Source organism: Pagrus major, chromosome 22 (assembly GCF_040436345.1).
Source record: "Pagrus major chromosome 22, Pma_NU_1.0".
Lineage (NCBI taxonomy): Eukaryota > Metazoa > Chordata > Actinopteri > Spariformes > Sparidae > Pagrus > Pagrus major.
The window spans coordinates 17,503,607-17,522,356 of NC_133236.1; the positions used below are offsets into that span (position 1 = coordinate 17,503,607).

Sequence of the window (18,750 nt, forward strand, 5' to 3'; positions counted from 1 at the left end):
ATTTGAAGGCCTCAGGTAATAATTTATTGGTTTTCTTGGTCTTTCATATTAAAACGAATATTTTGGACTGTTGATGACATCCCCTTGTGCTCTTGGATACTACGATTTATTGACCAGACAGTTAAAGATATAATATGCAAGTTTCTGCATTGAAATGACTAAAAATTACCAGACCATTGTTGTGTATTCTGTTGAGATGTGCACCTGCATTGTTGGAAAGGTTCAATCACAGAGAAATCCGTAATTTACTAAAGGTAGCTGTGTGTTTCATTTCGAGAGTCTGGGCTGGAAGTCGGGAAACGTGACTAAAGGTAACATGAGTCACGTTAGATAGATTTTTATCTGCAATGGGGGTTGAAGACAACAACTACCATGATCCCACGCTAGTTCTTTCACTATGTCTTTTGTTTTGATTGAAAGACCCATGGTGGCAGAAATTACATACTGTTCATTTAAATGAGAAAACAATCATCAGATTAATTGATAACAAAATAATTGTTATCTGCAACTAAAAGTTGATGTCATTTGTACTTTACTTGTTGATTTACAGACTTGAATAGTTCTTCATTACCTTCTTTTTGTTGTACATTACAAACTCCAGGATTGCACTCAAAAATGTTCTCAAGAAATTGGGTCAGTTTGCCACAATTCTGTCTTACTTCTCTGCTCTGTGAAGCTCAACATTACCAAGTATCTGTATCCGTAAGTCAAACACGGTCAACAGTCATACATAGAGTGGAAATATTTCAGTGTGCAGCTGCTGCTGTGATGAACAGTTGGATATTGAATTTCTTCATATTCAACAAGTGTCATTTTACCATCTGCATTTAAGTCATTTTTAACTGACTGTCTGATTGAGTTGCAGAACACGGCAGGGGAAAGATTCAGTCTCAGATTCACAAATTTGACTTTTTAAAGCACTGTTATGAAAGTGGCAAGCTCAAGAATTGTTATCTCAGGAACTGAGGTTCACAGTCTGCTGCTTTTAATCCAGTACGCAAAAAGCTTTCCAAATCTTTCTTTACACCACACAAGCACCAAAATGACCTCATCTCCTCTGCGGTGTGTGCTTGACTTCCGAACACAACACAGGTATGCCCCTCGAGATGGAGTGGGTGACTGTCAGAAAATGAAGATGTATTTGTCTGATCCGGACATAGCTGTGTGACAGCCAGTGCACCCCCCTGGAGAAAGCCTCACGCCCCGGGGCAAGAGAGTGACACACACACACACACACACACACACACACACACACACACACACACACACACACACACACACACACACACACACACACACACACACACACTCTCCAAGGAGGAGTCACGGGGCAAAGGGGAGGAGGGGGAGGCAGCACAAGAGGAAGAGGGAGTGTATTTTCTCTTGCAAACACACCTTCCCTCCATGCAAGAGAAGGAGTCACACACACTCAAGTTTTCAGTCGCGCAGTCAGCCACACACAGGTACACAGGATACAAGAGGACAAGAGACAGAGAACAGCCACTGGTTGCTCAGTTACACTCAAGCTTTCAAGGAGGGCACTGACAGCCTGCCCTATGTGTGGCTCCTCTCAAGGCTTCACAGTAAGTGTGCAACATCCTTCTCAAAATCGCAGCTTGTCGTAATTATTCTGAAAGTTTTGACATATATGTGAATGTATTTTTCTGCATGACGACATTTTCCCACGAGTGTCAAATTAAGGAAAAGTGTGCTTTCTAGAGTCAAACTGTTGCATGTTATCCCACGAGCCACAGCTGTGTGCATTTGACTCATGTCTTGATTTTCAGAGTATATTTTATGCTGTGTCACTGGGTTCGATGGTTTCGGAGTGAGCTGTCACGCTTGTGACAGTCATTCCGAGTCAGCTGTGGTAACACACTTCAGAGAAAAATAGGGTGAAATGTCATCCATAAATCTCATCTCCCTGCACTTTTATTTGCATTTCTCTTTTTTTGTTCCCTGGGAATAGATTGACATAGTTCTGTTTCTGTGTCAGATTAGTGTGTCAGTTTTGAGGTATTTCTGATAATTTCACACAACCTTTTGTGGATGGCTTATTAAAGTTTTGTTTCGATTGCCAACAATTTTCACTGAGGCTTTAAGGTTGAGTTTGGTATCACTTAAGTTGCCGACATAAGTTACATGAGAACCAACCAAATATTGTCAACCACAGACCTTATCTATCGCTATCTCAGAAAACAAAAAAAAAAGACGAGCCTGAAAAAGGAAGTTGTGAGCATTGTCTTCTAATCACAAGTCTTCTCTTTCACTCTTCACTACTTCACCGTTTCATCCCATCAGTTGGGGGCACCCAGCCTTTTTTCAGGGCAGAGACACCTGAGAAGCGAGGGATAGACGGTAGTAGACAGACAGAAAGAAAAAGCGCTTGGACCTGGCTGAGAGCCAAGTCCCAGGCAGTTCAGAGGAAGTCTGCTCGATTCACGGGGAGCGCTGATTTCCTTGTGAAAGTGGTCCTGACGTGCACAGGAACCTCCCTTATAGCCCAGGGGTTGTGATTTGGAGAGTCACAGGATGTATGGGACAGTGGGGGCAATGGGGCAGCAAGCATGAAGGTTTCACTTTGAAGTTTGTTTGTCCGGTAGTTGATAAGAAAGTTAGATCCTCAGCCACTTCTCCTTCTCCAACATCCCCAACTTAAACTCCTTTGTATCACATCTCGCACGCTTGAGTCTAATTTTAGCTCCATTCAAAACTTCCCTCCAGCTGTTGCTTGCATTGTCTGTGTTGTTTTCCCTTAAATTGTGACAAAAAAGGTAAAAGGAAAAGAAATCTTTGCTCAACAACATGCTTCACTACTTGATGTCTTTTCTGTAGGCCTCCTCCTCTCAGTGCACCACAGCCATGTTAACCTCGGAAAGGTCACCGCAAAGCTCAGGGATCATCACGGCGGCGATGCCAGAGACACAGGACGTAGACTTGACGTCATGGAGCGAGGCAGACTTTGAGGAGAAGTGCACTTACATCGTGAAAGACCAACCTCTGGAGGAAGAGTCTGTAAACGACAGGAGGACACGTGCCGAGAGATCCGTACCCAGAAACCTGGCTCTAAAACGGGGCAACAACACAACAGCAGAGGTACTCGTTAAGCAGACTTTCCTTGTTTACCTGTTATTCAAATTGTCTAAGGAAGTTGTTAGCATCACCAAAGCAGGAAACTGATGCTCAAAAATAAATCCTGAATATATCTAAGTGGTATGTAAGCATGTACCGTAGTTGTTTATGTTTTGTGTAACTGCCGGCTCTCTGCGTCACTCCAACATCCTTCCATCCACTCATCCATCCTCAGGCGGGAAGTACTTGACATGTTGTTGTCTAATTTCAGCCTTTCCTCTCTGCTCTGAGGCGAGGGGAAAGGCACTCAGCCTGGGGGTCGCTATGATTAGTAGCTACCTCAGATTCCCAAACCTTTGTCCCAGGACACCATTACACCATAAAGCAGAGCACGAGCATTGGGAGCCAACTTATGGATGACACTCGTTTTGAAAATGTCACATGCGAAAAACTCAATTTCACGTGAACTGAATATTTCTTACATTTGAGCATGTATGGCTTTTTGATGCGCTTTTTTCACATTTAAATGACAATAAAAAAACATTTTAAAAAACATTTTTACATGTGAAATACATACATTCATATGTGATTGGCTTTTTTAGAATTGGCTAGATAGAATTTTCACATGTGGAAACAAAACATGGCGCATGTGAAGTCCACATTTTCACAAATTTCCATTTTTTTCACGTGAACTAAAATTTTACCACATGAAAAGAGAAAAATTTACATTTTCACATGTGAATACATAAGTTCATATGTGATTGGCTATTTTTCACATCTGAGGTAAAACTTTAACATAACATTTAAAATAAAGTAATATCAGATGTAAACTGGACATTTTCAACACTGATTGGCTTTTTTCCACATAGGAAGTTTACGTTTTTGGATGTAACTTACATACGTTTTTACCTGACTGGCTTGTTTTACACATGTGGATGGATATTTCCATATGTAGAATCTATAAACAATCTTCTGTATTCAAAATGGCAATAGTGATTTAAAGTAGAGGCTAGTTTATGTTTGACTGCATGGACAAGGGCTAGAAAATTGCAGGTAATGTGGAAGATACATGATAAAAGCTCCATCCAGACGACTATACGTAAAAAAGGAAACGTTAGCTTTCCTTATGCAAAGTTTGGGTTGAGCCTCCGTAGATGAAAGATGGTAGTCAGATGAGATCAGAGGAAGTAGCCCAGGCGTCTGCAGCAAAATACCTGTACTACCACTTTGACCTCCTATTGAGGTCTGTCTGGAGTCTGGTTGACACTGAAGAACAGGATACGTTACAGTAATCTGTGACACCTCAAATGGAGCCGTCAGACAAGGCCAACGAAAGCAAGGGTCAAACTCGCTGCATAACCCGGAGATAAAAGCATGCAGCAGTTGATCTGGCTACATACACCATGTCAGCATTGCTCCAAGATGAAAGAGTAAGCACATTACCATTGCTTTAGGGGATTTTGAACAAGGAGCACAAGGTGCAGTTGACTGGTCGGGGTGTGCCCGTGACACCGTATACTCTCTTCCACACCCTGGAGGCTTTAGACAGCGGGGGTGAGTTTCACACCTGCAGGTATCAGAACAAGAGCGGTGGTGAAATTTTAATATGGTAGAGAAACTGAAGATAACTCGGGCTATTGGTTCATAAAATATGCAGCGTGTGAAGGAACAAACGCATTCTGTCACAGCCTGACAAAAGAGTAATTTTCTCCCTGGGAGATTTGTCATTACAGCAAATTCATCTCATTTCCTTTTTCTTGAGATAGTAATTATCCAGGGGACAATTTTCCAGTGAATTGACCTGATCTTTTTTTTTTAATTAACCAAGAAACAAGCAGGCAGTGGAAAGTCAGATAAGAATGACTGTATTCCCAAGAATCTCATCCCTCTAATTATGTTTTTCAACTCTGAGTGCATCCGGCTGCTTGCTCAGACCTCCAATTTGTGAGCTACTCTGTTGTTTGATGATTTGATGTCCTCCTTGTCAAACAGGTGCTCGGGGTGACCAGCAAGGAGCTGATTCCTAAGGGGACACGTTTTGGCCCTCTGGTGGGGGAGAGCTACACCAATGAAACGCTGCCAAAAGATGCTGACAGGAAGTACTTCTGGAGGGTAAGTGCGCTGCATGTGACACTCTGGATCTGTGTGTGAAATTTGTATGTGTGTGTGTGTGTGTGTGTGTGTCAAACCTGTTCACATCCTGTATCTCCATCTGGAGACGCCGCTGTGGCTGTGACATGGCACGAGTTAGCAGTTGTGGCTACGTTCTGACATCCTGTGAAAGTGTGACTCCGCTTGCCAACCCTGGGGTAGCTTTAAACAGCAGGTTTAAATGTGCATGTAGTGTATATGCTGGCTCTTTGCATGGCTGCCTGAGGTCACACACACAGCTGTTTGGTTTCAGTGACGCAGCGGTTCTCTCCTCTCTCCGCTTCTCTCGGCAGTGGTATCACTGCCAGTAAATACACCATGTCCGCGCTTCTCCAGGCTCACAAACTCTCACACTGACTAAGCAAGGAAGTGGCTTCGAGTCTGAGAACTTTTACAAATGAGCCGCATCAGGACATCTTCCATTACACGCAAAGGCCGTCTGTGTAATTCTGCAGTTGAGAGTCAGCAAAATTAAAATCATGCAACACCGACCAAAACTTGCAACAGCCATAACACAGACCATCTGTTAACATTACAGCCATGACTCAAGTGACAGCACAGCTTCAAAGAGCAGACAGCATAAAGAGACATAAGAGAGAGGAAGGCACATGTGTTTAAATCAGCTGAATTTAAAGGGGCACTATGCAGTTTTGGAGAAGAAATTCAAACTCTGAATTAGAAAATTTACAATATTAATGAGGTAATAATGCAAACACAGAAATATGTATTTTTTCCATAACTGAATGAACAAGCTGTTCCCAGAGGAAAATAAGGTCCACAGAACAGTTTGGCAGGGTCCACCACATATAAACAAAGTAAAACAGTATGAAATTGTGCTGTCCTTTAAGGTCAGTTTGTTTATTCAGTCATGAAAATGAAGAGTTTGTTTATTCTTTATTCTGTATCTTTCTCTTCTGATTAAATTTCTTCCCCAAAACTACATCGCGCACCTCTAAAGCTTTTTAAAAGGTCAGTAGATGCAGCAACAATTCCGCCCCAGAGGCGATAGGTGAGAGTGGGCGAATGAGTATATCCAGTCATACGGTGAAGTTCTTTTCTTTCGTAACTCTAGATGACTTGTGTGCCACAAACACAGGCGGTATCAGCTGAAAGAACATACAGTGTTTACCATAAAAGCACCAGGAAACCTGTGGCATCATGGTTTCAGAATCAGACCACGTCATCATCAACTGAAATATCTCTCATCTTGGTTCTCTAACACTGTAGGTCTTCTCGGAGGGACATTTACACCACATTCTGGATGGTTTGAATGAGGAACGCAGCAACTGGATGCGTTACGTCAACCCAGCCTGCGCTGTGGAGGAGCAGAACCTGGTCGCGTGCCAGAACGGTCTGGACATCTACTTCTACACCATCAAACCGCTTCAGCCGGGGCAGGAGCTTCTGGTCTGGTACTGCCCTGAATTCGCCCAGCGCTGCAACTACCCTCCACTGGGCCAACTGGCTATTGACAGTATTGGTAAGTGAGTGAGTAGTAATAACGCAAGGACTGAGTGTTTCTGGACACCTTTAGGTAACAGAAACTACTCTTGTGCCCACGCTTTGAGACATATCAGTTATGTACTGTCATTGTGGAGTAATCAAAGCGCTGGCCGACTGATGCACTCTTTGTGTGGGTGTTTAAGAAGTTACTCAGTCACACCCACAGCTCTTTTGTTAAAGCAAGACACAAAGGAGGAAAGTAGAGTCCTGAAAGCAGAGATGATCTGTCTCCAGGTATAGCCATAGTACCTGAGTAAGATGAGACCAATTTCAGGACTTAAGGGCAATGTTTCAGTTTCCCTTTTTTTAGAACTCCACAGCTGGCAGCTCTTCGACACACAAAGCATTTGTCTTTCATTCACGAACACAAAGAGCGCACATGCCGGCAGAGAGGCCGCATGCACACACCAAAACACTCATTTACGCGCACGCTCACACACAAGAGGCTGCCTGAGGTGCTGACAGCATTCTGGCACGACTTCTCGTATTTATTTGGCTCTTAAGGAGGAAGAGGGGTAGGAAGCGCTCCAGTGACTACTTGAACTTCCTGACAAGGCGACCCGCTGACAGATTGATATCTCACTGAGTGTCGGCTGTTTGTTTGCTGAGAGCCAGCCTCTCAGGAGAGGGGGAAGGGTGACACAGGGGAGTACACGGTAGATAAGGGTCGCTCTGTGTTTGTGTGGGTTGAGAGTAGGTGAAAAGCACATGCAGACTTCTGTATTTCATCTTCCTCTGTTTGTCAGCTGGTGGCCTTTGTCCACTCTTGAGGAGGTCAGCTCCTCGTGACTTCCTGCACATAAAGTTGAAAGATTTGCTCAGATTAAATACAGATTTCATAATCGGGACCTGTGTGCAGAATTCAGCTGAAACTAATATTATTTATAGGTCACTATATATATATTTTCCACTTCATCAAGCATCTTTTAGGATTATTTATGTCTGCCTGAAATCTATGGGTCATCAGCCGCTTTCAGATAAAAAGTAGTTTCTTATCCCGTCCTGCGTGTGGTGGAAAACACTTACAACTGGCCGGCTCTCTAATGCAAATAACATACTGTGCCCACTAAGTGTGTGCTATCTGTGTCCTGATCAGACACCTATTGTTTCTCATGTGGTGTCCACTTTCATAGAGAGCCAGGTTAAGCCTGGGAGACAGATCTTCTAATCTGTAAAGGAGACCTAATATGCCTTTTCATTTTTTTTCCTTTCCTTCAGTGTGTTTTATAGGTTCTTGTGCATGTAAAAATCTTGAAAGTTGAAAAGTCCACACCTACAGGAGCTCCTCTCTCCCACTGAAAACACTGCTCGTCAGTAGCCCTGCCTTTAATATCCTGACTTTGTGACATCACACTACGTCACCATGTCACACTACTTATGCCTAGCGGCTGGTTTGGCACTTAAGAATTGATTTATTACAGCTGCTCTGTTGTTAGCAGTGCTGGTTCAGGCTTGTGTGAGCTGACCAATCAGAGGAGACTGGGTATTCAGGAAGAAGGCCTTAAAGAGTCAGAGGGGGAATATAGGGCTGCAGCACTGGACAGTATGAAAAAACGGATCTGTTTTTTGGAGGATTAAAGCATGTTAACCTATTCTAGTCGTAATTAAATAAAATTATGAACCTGAAAAATTTGCATAATATGTCTCCTTTAAATCATAACTCAACAGGTTTGGATGGAAAGTAAAGATGCACATCAAGGAACGTGCACACGATCACATGAATGTGTCATTTAACTGAATGATGACACTGTTATGATTTTCCTGTTTCTGATGTCATTTCTCTGTTGTTTATTTGTCCCACAGAACAGAGTCAATCTCAGGAGAAGAAAACGGGAAAGAGAGGACACAGTGTTTTTGAAATCCTCAGAGACGAGCCTTCCAAATCCACCTGCCCCAGACGTCTGAACAGTCCTTTGCCTCCGACCAACCTCCCAGGGGTTTTTCCCTTGTGTCCCCGTGTTGTCTACCCAATCCAGCCCCGCTCAGAATCCATCCATGGCCATAGATATGCAACTCTACCATCTCTGCCATCCAGTAGCCCTCTAGCTGCCAAAAGGCCAGCTCTAAGTAGCCCTGTCCCAGCCAGTTTGCACTTCACACATCAGCACAGTCAAGGCCCTGTTATAGCCAAACCTTACCAGGAGCCCTCTGTGTCTGATCGAGTCCATCCTGCTCTGAGGCATGCTCCCTATCTACTGCCTCACTACTCACCTGGCCTTAACAGCATTCTACCTCATTCATACCCACTCTACAGTGATCGACTGAAGCCTCACTTAACACTCTCATCTCATTTCCTGCCTTATGACGGTTATGCACACTTCCTCCATCCTCTGGCCAATGGACACAAAGACTTGACACTTGCACTATCTGACACCAAACAAGACCTCATTCTATCACCAACCCGTGAGCACAAAGACAACAAGAACCTCATGTCCAAAAGAACAAACTACCTCAGGATCCCCTCATCTGACCTCAGAGATTTCAAACACTCTCCTCTCAGCAATGCAGACCTCACTACGCCTGCTGCATCCAGTGCCTCACCAATGGTCACGTCACTCCGCCGAGCACTGCCCTCTCTTGCACCTGGAGGAAGCTCACCACCAGTGGGCATGGCCGCCTTTTCAGACCGCCTCCCTTCCAAACCCACCTCTGCCACTCAGAGCAACACAGAGGATGCCATGGACCTCAGGAAGGCCAAACGAGGGGGGCAGATTATTGGCTACAAGACTCTGTCTTATCCCCTCACCAGGCAGAATGGAAAGATCCGGTATGACTGCAATGTATGTGGAAAGATCTTCGGGCAGCTGTCCAACCTCAAGGTCAGTTCCTCTTCATAATATTAGTAGAGCAGGGGTGGGAACAATGGCAACCATGAGCTAGAGAAGTGGCTAGAGAATATCAGGATTTACCAGCCACCATTGTTTCCTGAGTTTGACAGAAAAAATAAAGTCTCTGACATGCTGTCCCCAGGTCCATCTGCGAGTGCACAGCGGAGAGCGTCCCTTCAGGTGTCAGACCTGCAATAAGAACTTCACGCAGCTGGCCCACCTGCAGAAACACTACCTGGTTCACACAGGAGAGAAGCCCCATGAATGCAAGGTAAGGCTACAGCAGTTAAAGATATAGTGTACCACTGAAGTTCTGTACAGTGAATATGTAGCTGGAGCCAGCAGTTAGTTAGCTTAGCTTAGCATAAAGACCGGAAACATAGGGAAACAGCTAGCCTGGCTCCGTCCAAAGGAACCAAAATCTGCGTACCAGCACCTCTTATACAATGTTTACACCAAAATGAGCATTAACATGTATAAGCAGGTGTTTTTTTTAAAATGTGGGTAAATCTGCAAAATATATGTGATTGATTCCTTTCCAACTGCCAGTAGACGACTTTGCCGTTCTGTTTTTCTTTTTGCTGGTGTCATGTTAGACGTCACAATGTGCTGGGAAACAGGAAAGAGTAGAAAGCAGCATTGGAAGCTAATGACAATGTAATGTAGTTACTTGTTATACAGTTCAGTCCCTTTGTTGGACTGGAAAAATATAATTTGATCAGGGAATGAATGCTGATTGTCTTCCCACTCAAGACAATTAAAAATTATTTATTAACATGTTATATCTGGTTGGTTTAGTAATTTTGAAAGAGACAAAAATCCAAAAGATTCAAAAACATTCTCTTTTGCTCTGTTTCGACGCAGGTTTGCCATAAGCGGTTCAGTAGCACTAGCAACCTGAAGACCCACCAGCGGCTACACTCAGGTGAGAGGCCTTACCAGTGCAAGCTCTGCCCAGCCCGCTTCACCCAGTTCGTCCACCTCAAGCTCCACAAACGGCTCCACACCGGAGAACGACCTCACCGGTGTCCTCGCTGCCCCTGCGCCTATCTCCACTTCTGCAGCCTCCAGGTGCACCTTCAAGGCTTCTGCCCTCTCTCCCCCTCCGCCTCCCACGGACACTCGCCGGAGGAGCTACATCGAGTCAACTCCGAGATTGAGAGGTTTGATGTGAGCGAGGCGGCAGAGCAGCTCGAGGCCATGGCTGCAGAGGCAGAGATGGACACAGGGAATGTTATTGAGCTGATAAAAAAGATGGAGACTCATAACTCTGACACAAGAGAGGACTCTGAGCTGAGCATCTACAAAGCAAAGGAGAGTTCTGTTGTTCAGCTGCATCATGGCAGCCCTCTACCTCTGAATCCAACCAGCATCAAGCTGGAGTCAGGCTGCATATCAGAGCCCTAAGACAGCCTTGCTAATCCAGCCATATAATCCTTACAGGTCAACTCAGCAGCTGTCTGTTACTGCCCTATTTGAAGTAAAGCCTTATCTCAATCATGGATTGCCTAGCCTACACTCTACAGTTGTATGTGAAGAATCAAGATGTTACCAGCATGGCCTGGGACCGAGGACTTGATTGATTTAATGTATAGTTAATTTATTCTGTTGCTAATAATGATCTAAAATGTATAAAAACTGAGATTTTTCTGCAATTTGTTTTGTATCGCTGCAAAATTTTCATGGAACAACAACTAAACATGTCATCATGCATAAAAAAAGTTTGCCTTTAGTTGTGGTTTCACCATGAGTGTTTCTGTTTGGCATGACTGTAGTGTCGGTGAGCTGAGTGTCTTTGTTTGTGTGTGACATATACACTTGCTTGGGGAGTTGGTGACGTGGATAAACATCCTGTTATGAGTCTTGGGATGTTCACCACTGAGAAGTGTGAACTCATCAGTCTGGAAAAAAACAAAAATGATCTTCACTTTTAACAAGATCCTGCAAGCAATTTTTAGACATGCGCCTGCATATTAAAGTTTCAGTATTAATGAGGTGACAGACAATAAACCCACAACAAATGACTGTACAGCTATAAAACTAAGCCTACTAATAAAACAATGCACAGGCTGACTGTAAAAGAATCAGAATGACTTTTACCAACCATAAAATTGTGGCAGAAGGCCAGACACGCTGTATCTTTCTGTGCAGTGGTGTTCTGCGATCCTCAGATTACAACTTAAAAAGGGTGTCGGGTGGCGTATTGTTCAAAGTGGCCATCAAATGATGAGACAACTTTCAGAGCGTGCATCTTCAATGGTGATGACACACTCCTGATCAGGTCGCAGCGTGCCTACCACCTGCTGTGGCGCTAAGACAGAACGGAAGAAGAGAGTCACAACGGGAATTAATAAAAAACCAAAAAAAATCTGTTAAAGGTGCACTATGTAGTTTTTAATCAGAAGAGAAAGAGCTTCATGACTGAATTTTATGCCTAAAAAACCTAAATAAACAAACTCTGTTTTCATGACTGAATAAACTGAATAAACAAACTGAGTTTAAAGGGCAACACAGTTTCATACTGTTTTACTTTGCTTGTGTATATGTGGCGGACCCTGCCACCTTTATAGCTTCAAACAGTGTTCTGGGGACCTTATTTTCCTCTGAGAACAGCTTGTTCATTCAGTGATGGGAAAAAAATATTTCTGAGTTTGTATTATTACCTCATTAATATTGTAAATATTCAAATTCTGAGTTTGAATTTAATCTCCAAAACTACACAGTGCTCCTTTAACACAGAGTCCTGCAGACCTTGGTGATCAATAAGCATCTAATCTGTCATTAGGAAATTAGTCAGGTTCCCCTCCAGTGAAACATTCTGGTACTTGTGATGTGGTCAGAGCTGGAGAGGAGGTAAGGTAACCAGGAGGGTGGAGGGAGGAGGTGAGCTGTGTACAGTACCACAGCGGACCGGACGGCTTGTAAACCGATGCCCCTTTAACACCGCGCGGTGACGTCATCGTTTTTGACGGGGGGCAGGCAGCGGGAGAAGAAGGCAGCGGATGTACCCAGGGTGAAGGATGCCCAGGATAATGTCACCGCTTCATTCGCTCTCCCACCGATCCGTATCATGATAAACGCTGTCGGGGCGCTCGCCCGCAGGATGCCGTCCGCGGCCCGGCGGAGCGGATGCTGGATAGCGTGCTGCCAGGCGGTGCTGCTCGGCGTGTCGGCGCTGGTGATCGTGGCCGAACGGACCGCTCGTAAGTGGGCATAGAATCCTCCGCGCTGGCGGGGTGCTAGTTTACTGGTGTGGGGCTGAGAGTGACTGTGTAAACGGGGCGGGAGGGTGTTGTATCTTGAGTGAGGTGTTTTCGTCGGCTGTGATGAATGAAACACGCTGTTGCTCAGCCATGATGCTTCTCGCTGGAGCTCTCCCAGCAGCAGGTCACACACACTATTCAAATGGTGTGATGCTGTAGCACAGTGTTACTGCTGAACTGGCAATCCTAGCTATGTTATTCTTTTCTTTTAACATAGGCTTTGGTTAGCACAGCTGGGTTGGCCAAACTGGGGCCCCCAGGACCCCCAGAGGTCATTGAGCAGGGTCACAGAGCTCAACATGATTACATTTACCAACAGCAATAGGAATCACCTTTTATTTATTTATTTATTTTTTGTTTTTTGCACCTATCCTCAAAAAACAGATATTATTATAGTTATTACATATTATAGTATTTCAATGAATGCACATCTGGAGGCTGAATTGAACACAGTGTGCAGCGCTCCCAGGTGAGATGATTCCCTGACTAAGCAGATCAATGTGGCAAGGGCAGGACAGAGACGAGGTGACTGGATGTGCACAAAGTGTGACTTTGCCTTCAGCAGGTATATCATTCCCAGAAGATCAAAATACTGTGCTGCTGCTGCTGCTGCATGGGCTCCTCGCTGGAGTCAGACTGTCACAGAAAAATGAGGCGTTGGTCAAAATGATCAATATTTCTGGTCCTTAATAAGTCGTTACTTTCACAGTGCAAGAGGACTTGTGTAACTAAAGACAAATAATTGCAGGCCGTGCTAAAGCCAGGAGTCAGACTCCTCTTGGTGGAGCTTGTGTCATCTCATTAGAGCAGCTTCCTCTTAAATTAAAGGACAATCCACTTGAGCAAGGTGCTCTTTAATTTTCTCAAGGACTCTGCCGGCCTCTGCAGCTCTATGCTCACACACATGCTGGGTTTTATGTCCTCTTTTTCCTTTATGACCTGCATGACTACATGATAAATCAGACTGTAGTCTAATGATACGAATTCTCTACTGAAAACAAACACACAATACTTACACCATCTGTTTGTGTGTGTGTGTGTTAGTGTTCTACTGTATAGGGTTTTACCTTTGGAATGAGGAGACGCAGTGGGCGGGCCTCACTCTCGGCCTCTTTCTACCGGGGACGGCAGTTCAACTGCTCAGTATGAAATGGTACTATGATGACGGTGATGACAGACGATGCTACCTCTCTGTCATACACATACTGCACTTGGGCATCTTCAAAAGGTGAGATCTTTGCAACTCCTGATATTATATTACAAAATATTGCATCGTTTGAATATATGAAGGAATGCAGAAAGAATTCTATTAATATGAATCTGTCATTGAAACCTTCACCAGGAGGTTACTGTGCATCACCTCTCTGGTTTTTGTCTCTGGCTCCCTCTTCTGGTAGGTTATGGGACTGCATGAGGTCTGTGCTGCGCAGGCAGGACTCGGTGGCAGAGCTCGGAGCTGCTGTCATGCAGCAGGCGGATGCTGCTGCTCTCTGGCTGCTGGAGGCCCTCGTCCTCACGCTGCCTCAGAGCCTGCTGCAGGCATATGTCGTGGTGTCCACGGATGTGGGCATCATGTCCCCAGGTACACTGATCTTAGCACATATCTTGTTTTTGGCATGTCAAGTGTAAAGACAGCTTCTGAATAAGAGGTAATCCTTTTGTTTTTACCCTCAGTGGCCTATTGCTGTGGCCTGTGTGTCCTGTCAATTTCCTGGGCCCTGGTGCTGTACAGTAGAGCCTGCTGTCTGATACGACCGGGCCACCTGGCCATGCCTCCGGCAGCCCTGCTGTGCCAGCTGGTGTGGAGGGCGGGCATGCTGGGTGCAAGGGTGACTTGCCTCATGTTCTTTGCCAGGGTGTTTAACTGGTGGGTCTGTGGAGTGGCAGGTGAGCAGCAGCTCCTTATGTGCTTTTGAGTAGCTTATACTTAAGTCTGATGAATAATTATTGTGGTACAGTAACATCTAAATGATTAACCCAGGCATTTCGATGTTTCTCGTGACTTGTGATTTAAAAGTAATAAAAACATCAGATTTGTATTCATTTACTTAAGTTAATGAGTGATGTAATTACACTGAGAGTGATGCAGCATGTCCTCCTAATCCAGTCTTTTTCGGTTGCTTCTCTGCATCAGCATGATACACTGCATATACATCCCCATACTGCGCTTTTAGTCTATTTTTACGTTGACCTCCAGGTTTCCACTGGCTCACAGCCTCCTTCTGGCTGGTATCACAGCAACCAGACATCTGCACTGGACCCTGGTGTTGGCGTGCCTTTAATGGCATAATGGGGCTCGTCCATGTCTTCCTCTTCCTCAACGTCAAAGACGGACCCTCGCGCTTCCGCATGGCCAGTTTTTATGCAGTAAGACTTTTGTGCTTGATTCTGATGCCTGTTTTCCATATGCTGTTTTGTATTCCATGTGCAGCACTGGCCCATCGACTTACACACACAGATGTACACACACAGGCAGATAGTTTGCATCGTCATCCTCACCTCTGCGTCCTCAGCTCACAGTGATGTAAAGCTGTCTGTAGATGACTGATGGTGTGACCTTCTCCCCTCCTTCAGTTCATGCTTGTAGAGAACGCCACTCTGCTGCTGGCCGCCTCCGACTTCCTTAGCGAAGCGTCATGGGACAGCATGACCCTTCCCACCACTGTGCTGTGTAGCTTTCTCCTCGGTGAGTCACTCTCTCTATCTGCGCTCCCCTCCCCTGTTTTGCAGCAAATATGTCTTCAGTGGTTTTATGTGTAATGATTATAATTAGACTAGTATCAAAATATCTGATAGCTTATGTCATATCTGAGTAATATCAGCCTAATGGTGATTCAAATGGGTTAAAAGTAATTCCAAGCAGGAAGTTGAACACACAAATAAACGCTGCTGCTCTTTGCTAATCGGCACTAGAAAGATACGTCGATTAAATGGTTACTATTATATTAATATACTCATTTTAATTACAAATTAACAAAACTGGCACTGACATGTCCAATCTTCATAGTCAAATGTGTCTTAATAAAGCCATATAAAGATGCTAGATCCCTCACTCATGTTCACAACAGTCAACTGTTGCATAATATTTTATTGGACAATGTTTAACCTTGTAGATTAAATTGTGATACATTTTGACTGTTTTCGGAGTCTTTACTAACTTTTAGATTAGTCGACTAATCTAAGCTTAAATTTCCTTTTAAAATTAGTAATTAGGAACATCCCTAATTCTAATTAGCTCAAAAAAGATGTGTTTAGTGCTTCTCTGCTTAAAGGTGCAATATGTAATATGTATCTTATTCTAGTTTAAATCATTCAAAAATTAATGAAAATTATAAACACAATGCAAAAAAATAACAGTTTTGACATTATGTCAAAGATGTCTGTGGGTTTTGGTGCAGAGATAGCTACTGAGGTTGGCATGCTAAACACCTAGCACTGACCTCCAATTCCAGGAAGAATCAGCTAATTGGACTGCTAGCTGCACGGCTAACTTAAACTAGCTAACATCAGCTACAGTTAACGGTTACTCTGGTGATATGCTGCCACCTATTTGTTTGGAGTATGAATTAGACATGTGGCCAGTTCTTACATATTGCGCCTTAAATAGTACAAGTGAAATTACTGATACTTTACATCCTAACAAGATCTTAGAAGCAATATATTTATATGCATGATATTCAGCTACTTCAGTCAGCTCTGCATTGTGATTTGAACTGTATATAGTAGAGCATGTAGAGGAATGTTTGACTTTTACGTAAAATATATATTATAGTTACATATTGGATGTACAATAAACTAGTAGGAATTTATTTAAATTAAGATTAGACCCACAACAAGACATGAAAAACACACTACAACTAAATAAATATTATCTTCTGGTGACTTTATCAAGTACCTGAAATTCTTCAGTATTCTTCACTCGATCATTTCCGGTGAATTGTTGAAGAAATATTGCTAGTAACAAGTGTAATAAAACATACTGAATATACAAAAATAAATGTATTTCTGTTCCTGTTCCACAGGCGGTACCTCTCTTGTCCTATACTACCGGTTCCTCCACCCCAAATCAACCGAGATCTCCCAGGGTACGAACCACAACCACATGGGCAGCACATGCATAGAACGAGGGGAGTCCTCCTTCTCTCTCGGGGACAAAAGCCTGCCAGCTCCCGCCATTCAAAACCATGGCAGCTTCTCACTCTCAGGTGTGGCGGGCTCTCTGCTGGAGCATCCAGGAACCTGCGGGGTCCGGCCTAACAGCTCCTGCCCTTGCTACCACCACCACTGGCTCCTGATCCGGCTGGCTCTGAAAACAGGAGACCTGGGGAAGATAAACAGAGCATATGGGGCCGGCGGAGCAGCAGCAATACTGGACATGGAGGAGTACAACCAAGAGTTTAAGAGTAACGAGGGCATGACCATCACAGCGGGAGGCAGCTGCGAGGGCGTCTCCACCTCTGAGTCCCAGGGGAAAGGCCTTGCACCTCTCTCGGACTGCAAAGACGAGTTCCAGAGCGTGAGCGAACCCACGTCAACCGACCAACCTGAAGACGAGGATGACAGTCTGGAGATGGAGAGCCCAATGGAGTCACCTGCATCAGATTTCAAACGTAGCTCGCCAGAGGGCAAGTCTGTGTTTGGAGACAGTCCAGAGCCGTACTTCTGCCCCACAGAGTCAAGTTCAACCTTATATTTCAGCGCTGATCCTCAATCTCCCAGCAGTGCCAGTAACCCCCGCTTGGACCGGGACATTGGGGGTCTGGAAATGGGAGTACGCCTCAACTCAATCCCCAGCGATCCTGCACTTCACAGAGATGTACGTGGGCTCATGGGCCGGGTTGGGCCACGCTGTACCTCCACTCCTAAATTGGACTCTGGAGTGCTGGACTCCCCGTCAAGTGTCCCTCATCTCACAGGTCCCAGGAGGCAGCTCATAATGTCCCGAAGAGATGAGGACGACAACTTCTAGCTTTCTCAAGACAAAATCAGGGAGGGAGCAACGGCTATGTCTCCAACATTAAAGGAGGAGTACACCAGCTTTTTGGAAGGTTGCTTTTTCATCTGCTCAGTGCTGCAGAAATTTCACCTCTAAATGTCAATATATTTAGTACACTGTGGGGCATAGTATATGCAACAATTCTGAGATACTGCTAAGCTAGCCTTCTCAAATCATAAGCTGTTTTCTAAAAGCATTGCTTTGCCCAAATGCTTGAAACACACAGGTGAAACCTTCAGTTTTATCACGAAAGAATATAATTAAAGAGCTAGTTAGCCACAGAGCTCAGACACACTTTCTACCTGACATCCAATCATTTTTTTTTTATTCTTTTGGCAGCCTCAAGAATCATACTGTGCAAAAAAGTGAAGACTGGTTCTGCCAGGTTATAATTACATATTAAAGAAGTAGCCATGAGTTGTATCAAAACATCATAATATGCAGCTTTTTAATGATCACGCACAACTGATGATCTCTATATTAAATACCGAAACCGCTGCTATTCATGTTAAAAACTGCCAGCAGTTATGAGAATAGAGAAATGATGCCGAAACCTAAATGGGGCAGGAGTGTGTGACCTCTGAGGCTTTACCAACTCAGCATAAGCCTGAGCTTTGTTGGCTTTTTAAAAGCACAAGTATCTTCTGTATCATACATCTATTGCTGTGATTCTTTTGTTATTCCCATAAAAAAAAGAAGAAATCCCTTATCCCCTGAGAGAAGAATATACTGTATTTTTTGTATAATCATGTCAACTGGCATTGCTTTGAGCAGGCAAACTGTGTTTGATGTTTTAACTTTAGTTACATGTTGACCATGTAATTGCTAAAATTTACATTATGTTGGAGGGAAAAAAAAATCATGTCTCAGGCACCAACTTTAAAAAGCTTTCAAATGTTTTATCGTGTAACAAAAAGAAAAAAAAAGATGCTTATGG

General features: G+C 44.0%; 2 protein-coding genes across 2 annotated transcripts; both read left to right on the forward strand.

Annotated features, from left to right (window-relative positions):
- The first annotated feature begins 1,448 nt into the window (after positions 1 to 1,448).
- On the forward strand, positions 1,449 to 11,280 carry prdm1c (PR domain containing 1c, with ZNF domain). Its single transcript, XM_073492888.1, has 7 exons — positions 1,449 to 1,583; positions 2,836 to 3,096; positions 5,065 to 5,184; positions 6,451 to 6,703; positions 8,530 to 9,545; positions 9,697 to 9,825; positions 10,419 to 11,280. Exons 1-7 carry the CDS (start codon positions 1,557 to 1,559, stop codon positions 10,959 to 10,961), a joined length of 2,349 nt encoding a protein of 782 aa, XP_073348989.1. The 5' UTR covers positions 1,449 to 1,556; the 3' UTR covers positions 10,962 to 11,280.
- A 1,344-nt stretch (positions 11,281 to 12,624) lies between these two features.
- On the forward strand, positions 12,625 to 17,786 carry xkr5a (XK related 5a). The gene is made up of 7 exons (XM_073492456.1): positions 12,625 to 12,757; positions 13,862 to 14,045; positions 14,215 to 14,399; positions 14,492 to 14,704; positions 15,015 to 15,184; positions 15,392 to 15,503; positions 16,840 to 17,786. The coding sequence occupies exons 1-7, from the start codon at positions 12,625 to 12,627 to the stop codon at positions 17,784 to 17,786; spliced, it is 1,944 nt and encodes a 647-aa protein (XP_073348557.1).
- Positions 17,787 to 18,750: the final 964 nt, after the last annotated feature.

Excerpts from the sequence above, each read along its gene's own strand:
- prdm1c (XM_073492888.1), top strand. The coding sequence starts at position 1,557 with ATGTGTGGCTCCTCTCAAGGCTTCACA. Across the intron at positions 3,097-5,064 it reads GCAACAACACAACAGCAGAG|GTGCTCGGGGTGACCAGCAA; the intron begins GTACTCGTTAAG and ends CTTGTCAAACAG. Across the intron at positions 9,826-10,418 it reads AGAAGCCCCATGAATGCAAG|GTTTGCCATAAGCGGTTCAG; the intron begins GTAAGGCTACAG and ends GTTTCGACGCAG.
- xkr5a (XM_073492456.1), top strand. The coding sequence starts at position 12,625 with ATGATAAACGCTGTCGGGGCGCTCGCCCGCAGGATGCCGTCCGCGGCC. Across the intron at positions 12,758-13,861 it reads CGTGGCCGAACGGACCGCTC|TGTTCTACTGTATAGGGTTT; the intron begins GTAAGTGGGCAT and ends TGTGTGTGTTAG. Across the intron at positions 14,400-14,491 it reads TGTGGGCATCATGTCCCCAG|TGGCCTATTGCTGTGGCCTG; the intron begins GTACACTGATCT and ends TTTTACCCTCAG.